The following is a 19,739-nucleotide window of genomic DNA, read 5'->3' on the forward strand; positions in this document are numbered from 1 at the left end:
TGGACTCAGTGATATTGGTTTATTTTTCAAGGAGAGTACTTTTAAGAAGAAAATGGAAAAAACTTCATTGCAAGATACATGCAGACATGATAGTTCTCTGAGGGATAGACAATGTTATATACTCATTTTTCAACCTGTAATTGACTGTTCACTAATAAATAGAAATTTCTGAATGTCTATGTTTATATTAAGCACATTGAAAAAGGGTTTGAAATAGAGATTTAAGAAAAAGAAAATCCCTTGCTTCTAATTACTCTCCTTTCACTTGTTTACAAAGAAAACAACAAAAGGAATAAGTAAACCCTTTATAAAAAGTAGCACATGCATAAAGTATTTGGAAGACACTACCCAGTGAGATTATAGTCTAATTTCTATGTATATTAACATTCCTTTACTTTATGACAATATAAATCGTTTTAAGTGATGATTAGAGTTAACTCTGCATTGCATTGTTGAAATTAGGGCAAGAAAAATTCATATTTAAACATTTGCCTGGCTACATTTTAATCACAGTGGCGTTTTGGTGGTGGTGCTGGTGGTGGAAGTATAATTAGATACAAAGGATAAGATAACTTGCAAAATAGCAATTACATACACTATTTACAATATTTAGATTTTTTTTTAAATGAACAATCTTGGAACTATAAACCATTATCTAGTTACTCTCACATGATAGAAAAGCAGTTTACTGTACAAATAATGTATAAAAATGCAAGTGTTCAAACATATGCAATTGCTCAAACATATAGAAGATTCAACAGACATATTTGTTCTTGCAGTTTTTTAAAAGATGGAAATCAAATGGCTTGTCCAGTCTTAACGTTCATTGATAATGCATGGTACTGTCAATTATTGCATGCCCAGACTAACAGATCAGTTCCATGCATTTGCTGAAGTGGCAAATTCATTGTGAGTCACTATGCTGGAAATGCGAGCCGTTTTCAGTTTGATTCAGTGATGGTGATTGCCCGCAGCATGTCAGGCAGGTTCTCTGTATCCAGGTCTTCTTTGCTGTTATCTGAATTTTCTGGTGAGATGTAGCAACCAGAGTCTCTTGGACAGTCATTTAACTGTGACTTGTTAAAGCTGAGGTCAGGGCTTAAGGTCTGTGGCACTTGCTCTGCTTCTTGGTCTTGTTCATCTGTAAAATTGAAACAATATGCTATAAAAATCCCTTTGAGTAAAAGATTGATAGTTATGTGGCTGCTTTGGTTCGACCTGCAGGAAGGGCACCAGACAACTTACAAGCCAATTTCCATTCATATCACAGAAAGCCAGTGCAGGGTAGCAGTTAGAATTGGGGAGGCCTGGATGCAAATCCCAATTCAACCATGGAGTTCACTGGGTGACCTTGGCTCCTGTCACTATCTTTCAGCATATTGCAAGGACAACATGAGTTGAACTCTGCTCATAACCCTGAACTCTGGGGAAGGAAGGCAGGATTTAAAATGTCAAAAATAAATCATAACCAAAAACGGCATGCTTTCATAGAATCATAGAATCATAGAATCATAGAGTTGGAAGAGACCACAAGGGCCATCGAGTCCAACCCCCTGCCAAGCAGGAAACACCATCAGAGCACTCCTGACATATGGTTGTCAAGCCTCTGCTTAAAGACCTCCTTTCATAGCATCCTAATCCTATAGGGAGAATCGTATGTGAAAACCAGTGTTGCACATGCTTTCCCAAAAGATGAAAAAAATCACTGCTCTAGGAACAGCAGGGGGCACAATCTACTATTGGGGAAAGAGAAATGGAGGGCTGATTTCTTGCACCAAATTTATTTATTCATTTCTATGTCACAGACCTATTCAAAAATGGAGTGTATGAATCTCAACACCAAAACAACATGACAAATAGAATCAAAGCAAAATACAAAATGGAAGGAAACAGAAGTGCAGAATGACTCGTCCTACAAGGAAGTTATAAAAAGTAGATAATTTTCACAATAAATAATCAATTTATAAGTTGCTGCCTAAAAAAAACCTCATTACAGATGGCAACCAGTTTGATTTCAAACTTAAATTTCATTATGGAGAGAGTTCTACAACACCAGTGCCACTACACTAAATTCCCAATTCCTTGTTGAGGGCAGTCGAACACTGCCAAGCCCTGTCAGACGTGCCTCAGTGGCAGAATGCAAAGAACCTGCAGAGGTATAAGGAGTAAGGTGATCTTTTAAGAACACTGGCCACATTCCTTTTGGGGCTTTATATACTAATAGTATAATAGCAATGACTAACCTAGACAGCATCTTAAAAAGCAGAAACACCACCTTGCTGACAAAGGTCCGTATAGTTAAAACTATGGTTTTCCCAGTAGTGATGTATGGAAGTGAGAGCTGGATCATAAAGAAGGCTGATTGCTGAAGAATTGATGTTTTTGAATTATGGTGCTGGAGGAGACTCTTGAGAGTCCCATGGACTGCAAGAAGATCAAACCTCTCCATTCTGAAGGAAATCAGCCCTGAGTGCTCACTGGAAGGACAGATCCTGAAGCTGAGGCTCCAATACTTTGGCCACCTCATGAGAAGACTCCCTGGAAAAGACGCTGATGCTGGGAAAGATGGAGGGCATAAGAAGGGGACGACAGAGGACAAGATGGTTGGACAGTGTTCTCGAAGCTACCAGCGTGAGTTTGAGCAAACTGCGGGAGGCAGTGGAAGACAGGAGTGCCTGGCGTGCTCTGGTCCATGGGGTCACGAAGAGTCGGACACGACTAAACGACTAAACAACAACAATACTAATAGTAAGACCTTGAAGATAGTTCAGTAGTATACTGGCAGCCAGTGCAACTCCTTCAACACAGGTGTTTATATAGGTGTCCGTAGCCTATGCCTGAGAAAAACAGGGCTGCAGAATTGAAAGCAGGTTGCAGCTTCTGAACGAGCCTCATGGGTAGCTCAACAGATAATGCATTGCAATAGTCTGTCCTTAAGTTTACCAATGGTAGAGCCACTAGAACCCAAACACCTTACTCCAAAAGATCAGCTTTGGATCAACCTATGCAGCAGCTAAATTAATCCTTTGCCCTATATGGAAGGAGGAAATGCCAGCACTGTAGCACCTATGGGCCAGAAAAGCCCATTAGGAAGAGGTGTAAGTGAGCTGCCTCTGCTCCATGCAAACTGTCCTATCAAGGGGTTGTTGGCCAAATGTGGAGGAGACTCCTCCCAGTCCCAGCAGGAGTGCATCAGCTGTCCCTTCAGTCCACTCCTGGGACCCTAACTAAGCTGAGACCTTGCTATACCAAAGGACTACAACTCCAAAGACCAGAAAATTGAAGCATATGCCAATCTTCAATCTTTTAATTTTAAAAGTAGCAAGCTTGCTTCGTGACTCAATGCACAAGTTTTGATTTGAAGCGTTGTGCCACTTAAGGCAGATGCTGGTTTTAATCTGTTAAATATTAGTTAAAGGCCCAGGATAGAATTTTTTTTAAAGGGCTACTATTAAATGTTGCAGAATCAGCGGAACATGCTATCTTATCAGCTACTAGAAGTCGTGTAATTTTCCTAAAGCATAGCAGTTTCATAAAAGATAAATGGCTTTCAGTCAGAGTTGTCTAAGATAGGGTTAGTACAGTCTATGATATGCATCATTTTGACATGTATAGTCTGATACTACTTTAGTCTGTAGGATTAGGCTATGGATATTGAAGAAATATAAGGCTGATGCATACACACTGACAAGAGCTATGCTATAAATATTCATTATCTCCATTTTTGCCCTTGTTTTGCCCTTGGAACCTGCCTTTGCAAATGTACAGGTGTCTAGATCACTGCAATGGAAGTTATGACAATATGGCTTGCTTCATAAAGAAAATGGCAGTTGAAAGGATCTTTGTTTGGAGAATAATTGCTGTATGCATGAGTTTGACATCTCCTGGTGAAGCTCTAGATACGTCCTTCACTTGAACTACGGGTCCATTTAGAACTGATTGTCAGATCCAAATAGAGATATGTGCTAGTTCTGCTGGGATACAACCCACATTCTGTAGATGAGTGATTGCATGCTTAGTTTTTTACTCAAGTATAAAGACTCCTAGACACATAATCTAGCATATAAGGGAGATGGATTCTAGCATAGTGATATGCTAGTTTTCTATGTGCAGAAAATCCAGGCATGTAGTCCATGGGCCACCTGCGCTCTTAGAATCCCAAGAGTTGTGCCCTGCAATTATTTCAGCGGTGAGTCACAACAATCATTTTGATTCCTCACTGTGAAAACTGTACAGGTGATGGGTTTAAAATGTAAAGGGCTCTTATTTCCCAAAACACAATTGTTATAAAGACACTGGATGATGTTCTAGTTGCTGTATTCTTGGGGTCAGTTCAGTTCTCGAGAAAGTGGTTTGAGGGCTGGAAGTTCATTTCATCATACAATTCAATCCCCTTTATTGGTAATAAAACTCTTAACAATAAAGTAGACATCTTTTAGCTATAAGAACAGCTGCAGAGTTGCTCAGGTGGTGTGAAGTCATCAGTTGTGGGTGGGGAGCTCGATTGAATTTGCCATGGCTTCACATGGAAGGGATTCACAATGGATTTTTAGCAGTACAAACCTTGTTCACAAGATCAAGGTCAGTCTTCTTTGGAATTTATTTTAGGAAAAATAAAGTTATTGGTGATGTAATTTATTTCCTGTAGAATCAAACTAATGGAAGGCCAACTGTCTAAATTTTGGGAAACTGAAAAAACTCACATGTCATATTTGGCCTATATGTGAGTCAGCCATCTAAACCTTCAAAAGAGGATCCGTAGTGCTATGGATCTTTGTTAAAGGAAGACAAGCTTTTTATTTTAAGTGGAATTTTCCCATACAGTCTCAACAAAAGATCATTTCTATTTGTAGGTGATGCTTATATTTTTGTCACTTTAGTGTAATTTCTGTGGTCAGAATCTAGATTCTCTAGTACAATTGGGTAATTATGCATCTCACTTCTAAGCAGTACAGATAATCAATTTTAATTAGGAAATCATTTATAGTAGACAGAGTCATGCCTATTTAAGAAAAAAATATTGACCTTGGAAAGTTGATTTCAGATGCAATATTTAGTTACAACAACGATGTCCAGCTTTTTCAACCCAATTTTCCACTCGGGTTGACTTAAACACTATTGCCAAGGTCATGCAGAATTAGTTACTCTGCTAAGAGTTAACCCCAGGATCATCTTGGCTGCCGTTCTTTCATTATAATTACTTGACTGGATGACCTAATATATCCCATTGCATACTTTTGCAGATTTTTCTTATCTTCCGCATTACCAATCTACACTGGGGGAAAACGCTACTGTTCTATAGGAAAGATCAATTTGCCATTGAGACCCGCTTCAAGTTTCTTTATTAAAGTGTTCCTTATACATGCATTAAGCTAAGTGCAGAATGTCTTGCTAAGAGCTTCTTTATAACTATGCGCCAGATAGTGGGCCCTGCAGTCCTATGGCCTCTGCAAGAGCATCAAAGGGCCATTGGGAAGCATTAGATCTCCCTCTCTAGGGGTAGAGGGAGTTACTTCAGATATTCCTCCGTCTGACATCATGAAGACATACATGGTCCTGGCCCTATGGAGCTCCTACCTCTGTATAACCAAAAAAGGTGCTCAGGTGGTTAGGGGTCAGTTTGACTGCACACTGTCTAGCTTGATCAATTACTGACAGTTCAGCCCCTATTAGTTGGGAGTTTTTCTACTCCCTCCTTATACAGCTAGAACTCAGGGTCATCCCATGAAGCTGAGTGTTGGCAGACTGGAAGTATCTTTTAAAGGCACACCTATGGTAGCGCATTAGACCAGGGGTAGACAAGGGGATACCTTCCAGATGTTGCCAGAAAAAAACTCGAATTAGCCCTGACTATTGGCAGGTGGCGCTGTGGGTTAAACATAGAGCCTAGGACTTGTTGATCAGAAGGTCGGTGGTTCGAATACCCGTGGTGGGGTGAGCTCCCGTTGCTCAGTCCCTGCTCCTGCCAACCTAGCAGTTCGAAAGCACGTCAAAGTGTAAGTAGATAAATAGGTACCGCTTCGGCGGGAAAGTAAACGGCGTTTCAGTGCGCCAGAAGCGGCTTAGTCATGCTGGCCACATGACCTCGAAGCTGTACGCTGGCTCCCTCGGCCAAAAAAGTGAGATGAGCGCCGCAACCCCAGAGTCGGCCACGACTGGACCTAATGGTCAGGGTTCCCTGTACCTTTTTTTGGCCATACTGGATGGGGTTGAGAAGAGCTGAAATTCAACCAGGTTAGGTACTACTGTATTAGATTCCCACCATCACCATCAGTCCCCCCCCCCCCGGGTAGGGGACATAGAGGTTTACACATAAAAGTGACGTTATATAATACCAAATGGAAACTTCAGACATACTTTCATAGTCCTGCAGATTCTCAATAGCCGACAGTAATCTTGTTCTGTCTTCTGGGTTTTCAATATTAAGTTCAATTAAATGGCTCTCTTTTAGATCTTTCAAATCTTCCAGAGTCTCATAGCCATTTAGTAAGAGGGTTGATGAGTAGTCCTGAAAAAAACAACATACTTCTGTTATTTTCTCCATTGACAGTTTTTTCTCTCTTGATTGTATTGCTGAAGAGAAAAGCAATTGTGTGTGTGTGTGTGTGTGTGTGTGTGTGTGTGTGTGTGTGTTTCAGGGGTGTGAAGCCTGAATTAGCCCTGACTTGGCATTTCAGAAAACAGGCTGCCTTGTTCTGGTAGGGCACTTAGTTCCCCCCTGCTACATTCAGTAATGGGGCATTTTATTCCTTTTGACAAAAGTGAATGACATTTGCAGGCATAGTAGTCCCTCCAGATGCTAAACTTGTTCCCTGATTAAACTTGTCAGTCACAAAGAACTCTCCCTCTTTGGGCCCACTCTGGTGTTTTCCGTATATGCTTCAGTGGCCCCCAGTTTGGTTCAGAGCACTCCAGAGAGATCCTGCTTCAGCTTGGATAAGTCCAGAATCTTTCTGAAGCCCCCGAGCCTCAGTTCTACTCAGGATTCATCTGAAGATTTTATGCACCTTTCCTTACAACTGCTTCACTTTGGCAAGATTATTCCCAAGTTTTTTTTAGAAATGCACTCAGAACTTTATATGTTTTTCTTTATTTATACACCTACAGTTTCAGTGAAAGGTTTCAACAAGCAAGCTGGGGCAAACCTAACCCTTTGAAGACCTTTTCTCCTACTTTACAATTGATTTACATTCCTCTTTAATGCAGTTTTCAAACAAATCATTGCTGAATATTATATAAAGAAAAATTTATATCTAGTTTGTAGGAGGAAATCATTATGTCACCAGTATAATTTATAAGTATGCCATTTCAAGCAGGACTGCATTTTTTGCACACAACATAAAGTGCAGTAGCACAGGCATGTCTTTTATTTTGTGGCATGCTATATATTTATAGGCATACATTTCTGAAGACTGTCCATGTGAATAAAAAAGCATTTGTGTATCTTACTGTGCAAAGTTAAGAGGACTAATTAACAACAGAAAATGACACTGTGATTCTGAAGCATTAATGAAAATGCTGATTATATTGTATTACATCAATGCTGTAATATTTTTCTATGGTTTAAAAAGTGGTGTCCAAACTTTTTTCAAAGAGGGCCAGATTTGATGAAGTGAAGGGCTTGGGGGCCGACCAAAGGGCCAACCAAGGTTGTTGACCTTTTTTTAGGATTGAAGTTGAAGTTGTTGACCTTTTCTTTTAGGGTTGTTGTTGTTGGGCTTCTTTTAGGATTGAAGTTGTTGAGGTTTTTTAAGGATTTTATCCCAGGAAATAAACTGCCCCAGGGGCCAGATTAAACCGACGAGCAGGCTGGATTAGACCCCAAAACGGACTTTGGACATGCCTAGTTAAATAGAGCAATACTATGTCTGGAAGTTGTATATACCTTAGGAACTACATTGAAATCAGCTACAAACCATTCTCTAGTGATAAAGAAAGTGGAGTGAAGGATTTTTATTAACGAAATATTAAGTATACAATTGACAGGTTCATCGAAAGAATTGCCGCTTCAAGATAGGTTTATATCCTTGCCTATGGCTCAGATTTGGTTCCTGATGTCTACTTGTTGTCTCAGATCTGACGAATAATAATCTTAATTATATAAATATCAATTTGATATTTTTTAATACAGAAGCTTTCTTAAGCACTGGAAGCTTGTATCACGTATTATTTTAGCAACCCTAACAACACTTTGTTCAGGTGGTTATTGTTATTTTCTCTGTATTACAGTCAAAGAAATAATACCTCCATGTAGGACTGTTGTAAAATGAGGGAGGATACTCTATGGTCCTCCAGTTGTTGTTCAAATCCCATCAACCTCAGTCAGCATAGCCAATGGTCGGAGGTGGTGGGAATTTAGTCCAGTAACAACCAGAGAATCGTAGATTACCCCCAACAATTTTATAACCTGATCATTCATTTTAGACAATATATACCCTACCTTTTCCTCTGAGGACAACCAAAGCAGCTATTTTAATAGATGTACATGAAACGCTTTGAATGCTGAGAAAATACAAGTGGTAAGATTATATATTATTGATTTTATTCATGTCATCAGATCTGGGTCACCTGGGAGCTTGGATCTAATTTCGCAGAGTAACCACCAAACTACATTGTCAGAGACATATTACTGTATATTGATGTTACCAAACAATATAAATCTGAGAAACTTTCCTATTCTGCAAATGTGCCACCTGTGACTCTAGTCTGCACAAGGAGTCAGTTGTACATGCATAACCCTAGTCAGATAATCAGTGACAGCATCAAGCAACCCTTTGGGAGGGGGAGCAGAGGATTTATTTAGTCTCCCCTTCAATACCTGATTGGCACTTATCTGATTATTGGCTAATTATATCTGGCCACACACATGCAACCAACCTGGGTGATAATTTGATAGCTGCCTAATAAATGGAGCAATTTGACTCTAGAGGTCAAAGGAATTATCCATTTTAGCCAAAGTACACAACAAATCTTGCTTGTGGCTCCTAAGGTATGGCCTGAAGCTACAAGTTTTGAGCTTGAGAATGATCATGATATGCAAAAAGAAGCTTTACCAAATAAAATTTTTGAGTTTTACCAACCTGGAGATGGAGTCGGTCCAAGAGTTCTTGAAGCGAATTAGGCTTGGCCCTTTTACTCCTCTTGTGTGGCTTTATTTTTCTAGGTACAGATTCCTCTTCTGTAATAAGATCTACGTAAATGAATTTGAAATTCCCCACCTTGTTGTTTAGCAGTCCTGTCCACATACCCATTGGGGTTTTACAGATGATATCAATGATATCCCCTTTCTGGAAGAAAAACAAAGAAACAAAATGTAACTCTGAAACTAGTACTGTACGTATTATTTGTGATACACAAGACTAGTCTGCCTCAGTTGATCAAAAGCAGACCAATGGGAAATCAGAGTTGGCTCAAATAGTGATACACATTATCTAAAAAGAAAGGAGAGCTTATTTATCCATACTGTCATTTAATGTGGAGAGTAAGCGTCCTGTTGTCCATATGATATTCTTCTCTAAATCACTACCTTTCCCTCCCTCCCTCCAGATTTTCTCATACCCTCTGCATTTCAGCGTATCTCTAGTATGAGAAAATCCAGATTGAGAGAGGGAAAAGTGGGGGAAGGCTGTGACAGAGGAAAATATCATATGGACAACAGAGAATTAATGAAGGTAAAGGAAGCTTAATATCCACATTAAACGACAGTATGGATGAGGACTTATAAACAAGAACACCTAACTGAAATAGAAAATAGGATAGACAAAAATGGCCCAATCCAGATCTAATTCCATATTGTCAAGTGGACAGTAACACAGCTGTTTCCCACACCATTTCAGGAAGGTCTGAAGAGAAGTAACAGACCAATTGCTATAATTATTAGGTTGATAATATAATTATTAGTACTGCCAACCTAGCAGTTTAAAAGCGTACCATTGCAAGTAGATAAATAGGTACCACTGTGGTGGGAAGGTAAACTCTGTTTCTGTGCGCTCTGACACTTGTCGTGGTGTCCCGTCATAATATGTCTATTGAAGTTAATGGTTCATTAATTAATTAACAGATTCATTAATTTCAGTGAGGAAGACTTAGCTAAATACAATTCATTATTTCCAATGACAGTATCATTGACCCTCCACTCCCCCTCACATACTTACTTAAAATGTAACTCTAGCATTTGGTCTGTGCACTACTAATGTGTCATTTACCCTTTTGCACTTCCCTCGTATATGAAGCATTATTATAAAAATTAAAGCAGGATTTTTTTTAAAAAAATGAAAACTGTGTTTTGTTCAAACTCAAAACATGTTAATCCAAACACATATGTCAGGTAAATAGCAAAAATGAAAGAGCAGCATCAAAATATCCAGAAACACAGGAGGTAATCTTTCCAGACAGGTGCCAAGACAAAGGACAAGTAGTTGTGCAACACATTTCACCAGCTTCTATATCACAATTTTAAGTTCTTTCCTGCTGCAGCTACCTGTGCCCCCCCCCAATCTGCTCTTCAGGGTTAGGGGGACCCTCAGAAGCAGAATGGATTGTGGTGTGTGGGGCTGCTGTAGATGTAAAAGGGATTTCCACCTCCATGTGCAAGTGGAAATTATTTTCTGCTCTGGCAAGGCAGAATTTAAGCCAAAGCACTTAAGTTAACACAATATGCGGCTTACCAAATATGACCTGATCCAAACACATCAATATGACCTGATCCAAACACATCTGTTAGGCAAGTACTGTGTTCTGTTTTTGAAACATCTGCATTATGTTGTACTTTGGGAGCAGCCATTGGTTTTTGCTTTCAGCCACTTTAAAGAGAGCATATCACCGTTATGCTCTAGTAAATACTGACAACCTGGGCAGTCCCTCCTTTCTCCTGGGACTCAAATTATTACTTCAGAGTTCCCCTAGTAGCAAATCAGCACTTAATCATACCCCACATTGCTGGGAACATGGTCATGAGACATCATCTTGTCTCTGTTAATATGGAAAAGTGAAACAGCTCCCTCCCCACACGTCACACTCCACAGCCATAACTCAACTAGAACTACAGCAGAGTGTGAGGCAGCACAATATGAAGTAAAGCTAGAAAAGACACCTGAAGATTATTATTCGTTACGTCTTTTTCTTTGTGACACAAAAGCTTAAGGTACAAGTTTGATAAGAACGTATCAAGAGACCCCCCAGAGCAGACCAAAATCCATCTTCTCCAGGATCCAGCAAATGTCTCCCTTTGCACTTTCTCCACACCATGTATATTTTCACATCCCTCTATTGTGAGAACTGTCCACTTATTCCTATTATCTGCTTTCCACTCTTTAAGCAGCTTAAGAGAACGTGTCCCTTTATCTCATGACTGCAAAGGTTACTCAGGAATTTTTAGTGAGGGATTATGTCAAAAATTTTTTGAAAGCACACCAAATCAACCCAGTCTACATGCTCATTGAGACACTCAGTGGAAAGATTAGTTAGACACAAGCTAGCTTTGTGGAAACCAAGCTAGTTCTTCATTGGCAAGACTTGTTCTTCTATAAAAAAAAAAAAGACTTCTATATAATGCTGCCTGAACTGGGAGAGCCTCACAGTGACTTCAGGAATAAAGCAAATTTAACAAATAGTTAACTCACCTTGATTTTGAGAGAGTCTGTGTCATAAGGACTAGGTGTGAAGTCTGTGTGTACTTTAGCTCTACCACAGAAAGGTCCAGTGTAAGGAACTTCATCATCAAGCCTTAGGCTGTCCCTGTTGCTTGTCCCATCTGAGCAACTAGTAACCCCACCTGGAAGCAATAAGAATGATCAACCTTTCACAACATTTAAGATGGATACAACATGAAGCCAAAAGAGTTTGATGATGAAATCATTTGAAAGATATAAAACAGAAAAATCACAAGAGGTGTGCATGAGCCACAAGATTTGGTTTGGACTCCCAATTCAGCCCTTTGGAAAACAGCCCACCTCAATCTGAGACACTTGGTAGGCTGCCTGAATTGGATTGGGCTTCACCTAAGACCACTTCATCCCACCTCAATTCACTATTTGAGGGAGTATTTTTTTTAAAAAAAGACTATAACTCCCCCCCCCCTTTTACAGAAGTGGATGAAATTTGAAGGCATACTTACTGCTAAGAAGGAGCTTGTTGTTGTTATTATTATTTCATTTATACCCTACCCTTTCCCCTGACAGGACTTAAGGTGACTTACAGATAAAACAAGAACCACTAAAATATAGAAAAATAGATAATTAAAATACAATTTAACTTTGATAGAATCAAAGCTTGCTAAATTACAGTGAAATAGGGCACTGACTGTTGTGCTGGGCACCTTTAAAGTTTAGTCCAACCGAAAAGGATATGTCTTTATCTTTACCCTTTTAGAGGGTATAAATTATGCCAAATTTCAGAAGGATAGCTGCAGTGGCTTACCCACAAGGACAGCTGTTGCAGTTTGCAGGTGGGCAAAAAAAGAACACATAAGAGAGATGTTCATGAGTAAGAAACCTGCTACACAAATAAGTTTGACTTTGTGGGTGGGAAGAACTAAAATAGATTCAGGTTCAAAGTAAAAATAATTCCTTCTGATTACTAGCTTGACCAGTCCACCACAACAAGGCTCTCCATCCATCCTCTCCCCACCCTGGTACTTCCTCTCTCTTCCCTCATCACCCAATTTTGGTTATATTCCTCATATGGCAAGCTGAGAGACACTATTTCTGCTTTTAGTACAGTGGTACCTCGCAAGACGAATGCCTCGCAAGACGAAAAACGCGCAAGACGAAAGAGTTTTCCGTTTTTTGAGTCGTTCCGCAAGACGAATTCCCCTATGGGCTTGCTTTGCAAGACGAAACGTCTTGCGAGTTCTTGCGAGTTTGTTTCCTTTTTCTTAAAGCCGCTAAGCCGTTAATAGCTGCTAAGTCGCTAATAGCCGCTAAGCCGCTAATAGCTGTGCTTCGCAAGACGAAAAAACTGCAAGACGAAGAGACTCGCGGAACGGATTAATTTCGTCTTGCGAGGCACCACTGTAGATGCATGTCTCTAGGATTTTTTTTTAATGTCTGGATTACCAAGGTACTATGAGGTGATTTAGGGGTTCCCACTTCACCTGTGCCATCTCACAGAGATCCTGCTTGACTTCTGAAAAGACCCAATTCCTCCAAGGCACTCTGCTTAGGCTTGGCTTTATTTAAATCTACTCTTCATTCCTATTAATCTCTACTGTCAACTTTCTATGGAGTAGATGCATTCCAGCCAAAAATAAGCTCTGTACAGTTCTACTGAATTCAGTCCACAGGATTTAGCAGTGGATTTAATAGAATAATAGAACTGTAGTGTTGGAAGGGACCCTGGAGGTCATCTACTCCAATCTCCTGCAATGCAGGAATCTTTTGCCTAGTGTGGGGCTCAAATCCCACAACCCTGAGGTTAAGAGCCTCTTACTCTATTCTGTGTCTGTGCAAATGTGGATCATGCCCCATGCAATTAATTAACATATGCTGCAGGGTAATACTTAATTGTGAGAAAGTGCTAAGAGATAGACTATTTGGTTCTCAAAATCCTGAAACAATGGAAATGCAATTAAAATGGTAAAATCTCCATCAATAGAGTGATGTGAAGACTTGAGCCTAGATTTTTACTCAGGGCTCACTGAAATAAAATGGCCCAAAACTAATACTGTGTGTTTTTCATATACAATGTAGAATAACCATCTGCTGACTGTTACCTCTTTATTCAGACAAACAGGGATAACATTTTACAGGTGATGTCTCAGAATACGCAAAGTACAGAACTTCAAAAGAATTGCACACCGGAGAGGAAAAAGTTTTACTCTCAAGATTTCTGTCATTTTGTCATCTGAAGAAACCTGCATCAGCACATTTGAGCAAGCACAGAAATATTCCATTCAAATATGCTTTAGATAACAGCAGCATCTTGAATTCTCCCACGACAAAACAGATAATGGAGCACAAAAATTGGTTCACTTGATGTGCTTGCTTAGCTATACATGGGGGAGGAATAAATACGGTTGCTAGGTCATGATAATTTAAAAGAAGCACCACACCCTCAAAATGTTATGCAGTCATTGGGTGGTATTCACCTACATTTTACTCAGAGTAGATGCATTTAAATTAATGAACATGACTAATTTATGTCCATTACTGTCAATAGAACTGCTCTGAGTAAAACTTAATTGAGCGCCATCCATAGCTTCTTTAGTCTATGACTTCGCTCACCCTATGCTCCTCCTGCTGAAGCAAGCAGGACTTCTGATTCTTTCTGACAGCTGGCAGGAGTTGAGGGTGGCCACTGGAAACAGGGGAGAAATAGAACTGTAGCTCTGTGGTGGAGCATCTGCTTTGCACCAGAAGGTCCCAGGTTCAATCCCTGGCATCTCCAGTTAGGGCTAGGAGAGAACTCTGCCTGAAATTCTAGAGAGCCTCTGACAGTCAGACAATACTGAACTAGATAGGGCAGTGGTCTGACTCAGTATAAAGTGGTTTCCTATGTTCCGGTAGCTATGCCTTCATTCTTCTTCAGGTTACAGACTCCACTAACCCAGAAATAGTACCTGGGTTAAGAACTTTGCTTCAGGATGAGAGCAGAAATCGTGCGGCAGCAGTGGGAGGCCCCATTAGCTAAAGTGGTACCTCAGGTTAAGAACAGTTTCAGGTTCAGAACGGACCTCCAGAACGAATTAAGTTCTTAACCCGAGGTACCACTGTAAAAGAAACCCAAGAGGCAACTTACATTCCATTTTCGGTCTTTCTCACAGGCAAAAATTGTTAGAGAGTTTGTTCTTGCATAGATGGCTTGGAATGCAACATACCATTTTCTGTATCACGTTGACATAGGAAAACTAGGGTTGAGGCCTAAACATAGTGACCACATTCCTAGAGGGACATAGCTTCTGTACTTTGAAGATCTCTGAGGGAAACAAAAGTTCCACAGGTACAGTTTTCCCCATCTGACTATACCACATCTTGGCATTTGATATCTGGTAAAATGCTACTTACCATGTGGTATGCCCCTACAGGAGAGATGAAGAAACTAAAATGAAGAAACTAACTTAGAAGAGAACTTTGTACATACAAGCCCCACAATACATATATAGGCATCTAAATGCCCATCTTTGTAATGGGCTTTTCTGCAGTGGCATCTTCATTTTAAACTTCCTCCCTCAAAAGGCCCACCATGTAGGCTCAGTTTTTATCCATAGACCAGGTTTCCCCAAAGGTGGGTCTCCAGCTGTTTTTGGACTACAACTCCCATCATCCCTAGCTAGCAGGACCAGTGGTCAGGGATGATGGGAATTGTAGTCCAAAAACATCTGGAGACCCAACTTGGGGAAGCCCTTCTCTAGACCATCTTATTCCAGTGGACTTTGTTCATATGAGCTGGCATTAACATAAGTATCTAAAATCTGATGGGCAACTTTTTAGTTTTGCGGCTGTGTATGGGATGTGTTATTTACATGTGTAATTTGAATAGCTATCCATTTTATATTGGCTTTGCAGTTCTTTTACACAATGTTGTTAACTGCTCCATGGACTTGTGTTTGGTGGGCATACAAATATTTAAATAATAAAAAAAAACCTGAGACAGCCTGACTATCCTGCTTAGGAGAGATCAGGTTTGGGTAAGATAGGCTATCTGTATAAACTCACCATTGCAGTTAAGAGTTAGAAGTAGCACCTGCAGAATGTTACCCTGCATTTAAGCACTTAAATGGACAAAAGCCATGTTGCTTTGGAAATATGGTTAACCTAGACCTAGGAAATGAAAATTGAATTGATATGTCAGTGAACAATTCTGTTTTACAGTGGAGTGGTGTTTTAGCTCAAAAGACTAAAATAGGATCATTTAGTGTCATTAATCAATTCTATTAGACAGAATGACAATATAAAACCTTACATAAGTTCTCTGTGAAAGCATATGATAACAAAATCCCTATCAGTGCTTGCCATTCAAACACCGTTGCTCACCAGATACAAGCCTCATCCATAATTTTTATGTGTACTGTTGATCAGATGCAACACATCCTAGGACACAATTTTTACTGACATACATAAGATTCAGGGTGTGATCTTAAACTCACTTTCTAAGGACTAATCCCCACTGAATGGGAATTACATTTGAGTAAACTTCTATAAGCTTGTGCCGTTAACTTTTCCTACTTTTTGTTAAAAAAGGAAAATTTGGCCTCTTTTTAGTTTCATGTTCTATGCAGCATGTTAGATATCCCTTGCAATAGCAAGAACAGAGGACTTTATGAATGTGGTCTATTTTTAAAAAATACATAAATAAACAAAGGTAATACAAATATTTCTTCTGGAAAATTAGACTCTCTCTAAATTAATTTTCACCAAAGACAAAATCAGCAATGATAAATAATATATTTCGTTCACAATATTTCACTTAAATGCATTGGTATTAAATAACATGGATACTGATGTAGCTTAATGACAACTTATCTAACTAAATTCTAATCAAAGTAGGCCCACCAAAATTAATGAGCCTAAGTTAGTTGTGTACATTAATTTGAACAGTATAACTAACACTGGGTACATCCCCCAAAGAGTTGATTGTGAGTCATTAAATCCCCAGCAAAAATCTTCCTAGGATTTGAACTCATTGAGTCATTTTGGCCAAACCAATACTAGTGAACTGTAATATGGGAATAAGAAGAGTGACCTATTTTATAGGACTGTTGTAAAAACTGAAATAACATATGTGAAGGTACCTTATTTGCATACTCTGCAGCACTATACAAACACTAAAATCTGGTATTACAATGTAAATACCCTAGTATCTTAAATTATAAAATGTAAATAGTTTGGGAAAAGACAGTGGGTGGCATCTGATGGTACCTTTGCCTTATCAAGAAATATGGGTCAGGATCAAAACCAAGCGCCTCTGATGCTATGAGCAGAAGTGGTTTCCACTAAAGCAAAGCCATCACTAGATGCAACTCAACCACGTTGAATTCTATTTGCTAATGGAAGCAGGGGTGATTTTCACCAGCTCTTGCTCTTATCTGTACCCACCTGCACCAAATCCTATACCATTCCCAGGGCAACCCAACACAAGGAGAAGATTTTGATTGGCTGCCAATAGAAAGGGAAGGCAGGAAAGCCCTATTCAATGCACGTGAAAGCAAGTTAAGAATTGCCGTTGGCTGCAATTCAATTCAGACTTAGGTGAACTTAAGCCTACTGATGCTCTTATGTTCTTAAGATTCTTTCTAGCCATTCAAATATATATATTCTGCAGCATATCATTAACTGGCACTTACTTGATGAGCTCTGGCCACTATTAAGACTATAGAGGCTGTCCATGGAGTCGCTGGCCTTTAGGGAGGCCTTCTCAGTGCCTGACCCTCCACCAGGGTCACTGTTTCGATTAGAACAGGAATCATCTCTTCCTTCATCATTCTTTAGAGCAGAAGAGAGAGAGAAGATGGTAAGTATAAAGAAACATTACCCACATATGCATTTGTCAAATAAAATATGTCCCCTTAAGGAAGCAGTATATCAAAGCCAAAATATATCACACTGTTTAGTTCCTCATCTGCTGCACTTAAGCAGAACCAGTTCCACCAAGTCGTCACAAATTCCAAATTCTTCTGGGAAATGTGGATGTGCTAAAATTAAATTTAATAAGAGGCTTGGCATTGTACCTGCAGCAAAACAGAATGGGGACCAAACAGAACTTGGAAGAAGGTGTTATTTTGTTTATTTAATTCTATAAAAATGTATGCATATACCCCCTCTCACAAAGCATCAGGGTGGTGCATGACAGTATAAAAAAAATATTAAAGTGATACAAAGAGGTCATTAAAATATCTGGCCAATCAAGGGGCATTTTAAACATCTGCATAGGCATGTTGGCATAAAAAAGTCACCAAGAGATAGCCGAAAGTCAAAAGGGAGAATATTTGCTGAATCTCTGCTAGAGGAGCATTTTACATACAACATGGGACCAGCAACACTAAATAGCCAACTTCTAGTTGAGGTCAGCTGGGCCTCTGTAACATGGGGACAACTAACAGTGCTCAAGCAGATGATCTCAGTGATCGAGCTGTGATAATGGGATATAAGGTATCCTGCACCCATGTTGTTCAGGCTTTTGTATATCAATGCATGAACCTTGACCTGTCCCCGAAGGATATAGGCAGCGAGAACAGATGTTTTAGCTGAGATGTCACATGCTATGGTTTTAGTAAAGCCATGCGTAGGTGGTGGTGGTGGGAGTAAGAGAAAGAGCTTGCTAAACATATATAGTAACTCAAAAGAAAGCAAGGCTGTCTGAAATGAAGGCAATTTTGGCAGAAGACATACAATTCCTGTCACCTGGAAAAAGTGATCACTCCTCTCTGCCATTCTCTGGGCAACTGCTGTCAGATTGAAAATCACTTTGTTTTTCAGAATTCAAGGGACAAACATGTATGTCAAGGCTATAATTACTAGCTTTGATGTAACAGAGCAACATCATTTTTTAAAAAAATCCTAGTGGTTTTGAGCCCTGCAAGTACGTCATTGTAGGTAGCAACCAAACAAATAGGCAAAAGGGGGGGAATCATTTATTCTAACAGAAACTTGGGTTCATCTAAAATTTGCTATAGCTGGTACCAGTCTTAAATCTCTCTGAAATGGGGAGAAGCCATTTTTTCTTTATCCCAGAATCCTGGTGCGGAAGCTGTTATCTGCAGCACCTGGGTAGGACTAATTCTGCTTACAATCTCCATTTTGGAACTGAATCCACAAACTGACCTCACGGCTATAACATCTAGCTGAATTTTTGTACTTTAAATTCTTCCTCGTCCCCTTCACTCCTTCCTCTTTGTAACATCTTGCCCAAGGAAGAGTTTAGAAGATCTTGAAAACTTACCACACTTTTGTGACATTTTTAGTTGGCCCCGAGAAAATGTATTTCCAAATTGTGGATTTTGAAGGTTTTTTCTTCTTCTTATGGCCTAACAGGATTGGTTACCTTTGCTTATGATTTGTTTTGGGGTGTTTTTTTAATCCAGAGTGCTTAAAGTAATGACATTAAAATGGGAACGTATTGTAACAGTGAGGCCACTTGCTATGTGTCACTGTCTAAGTTAAATAATTAAGCAACAATAACTTCACAAGAAAAGGGGAACTCGGGAAGCAACTTCTCCCTATGGTTGCAACATATGAAGTCAGCATGACAGAGAGGTAGCATGTACCTTGGGAGATTACAGCACATTCACGTTATTAGGTTTGGTGAGTAAGACAAAAGCGATGACACTATTAATCCACTACATGATCCACAAAGCTAAGCAGGGTCCAGCATAGTTTCAGATTGGATGGGTGACCCTGTGTAGAGATTCCTGCATTGCAGGGGGTTGGACTAGATGATTCTTGAGGTGCCTTCCACTTCTATAGTTCTGCAGTTCTAAGTTGATGTTTGGGTGGCAGGATGCATTACCTTGATGACAAAGTGCAATTTCTTTTGGCTTAGTAAGGGATTAAATGATCAGATGCCCCAGATAAGACTCAAAAGCTGCCTGATTTAAGCAGCTACACACAGGATGAGATTTGAAGCACATTTCCCCATGATGCCCATTATGGGAATTTTTATGTTCCAAAATGTATTAATATTGGATTAGGACCAACTCATACAAGCTTTTCTGTAATTCGTTAAGAACATAAGAAGAGCCTACTGGATCAGGCCAATGGCCCATCTACCCCAGCATTCTGTCCACTATTCTCACAGTGGCAAAA

At 39.7% G+C, this 19,739-nt stretch overlaps 1 protein-coding gene across 3 annotated transcripts in view; it reads right to left on the bottom strand.

The window, feature by feature from the left end:
- SAMSN1 (SAM domain, SH3 domain and nuclear localization signals 1) overlaps nucleotides 1–19,739 on the bottom strand; it is a 74,717-nt gene continuing 54,978 nt past the window's right edge. For all 3 annotated transcript variants that reach the window (XM_081858527.1, XM_081858525.1, XM_081858526.1), the window contains 5 exons: nucleotides 17,282–17,420; nucleotides 11,622–11,773; nucleotides 9,081–9,287; nucleotides 6,358–6,508; nucleotides 1–1,141 (listed from right to left, as the gene is read on the bottom strand). In XM_081858527.1, the coding sequence (XP_081714653.1) occupies nucleotides 942–1,141; nucleotides 6,358–6,508; nucleotides 9,081–9,287; nucleotides 11,622–11,773; nucleotides 17,282–17,420 (849 nt within the window). In that variant the 3' untranslated portion in view covers nucleotides 1–941. The remainder of the gene's footprint in view (nucleotides 1,142–6,357; nucleotides 6,509–9,080; nucleotides 9,288–11,621; nucleotides 11,774–17,281; nucleotides 17,421–19,739) is intronic.

The sequence above is a fragment of the Podarcis erhardii genome, assembly GCF_964252035.2.
Source record: "Podarcis erhardii genome assembly, chromosome: 4".
In the NCBI taxonomy this organism is placed as follows: Eukaryota; Metazoa; Chordata; class Lepidosauria; order Squamata; family Lacertidae; genus Podarcis; species Podarcis erhardii.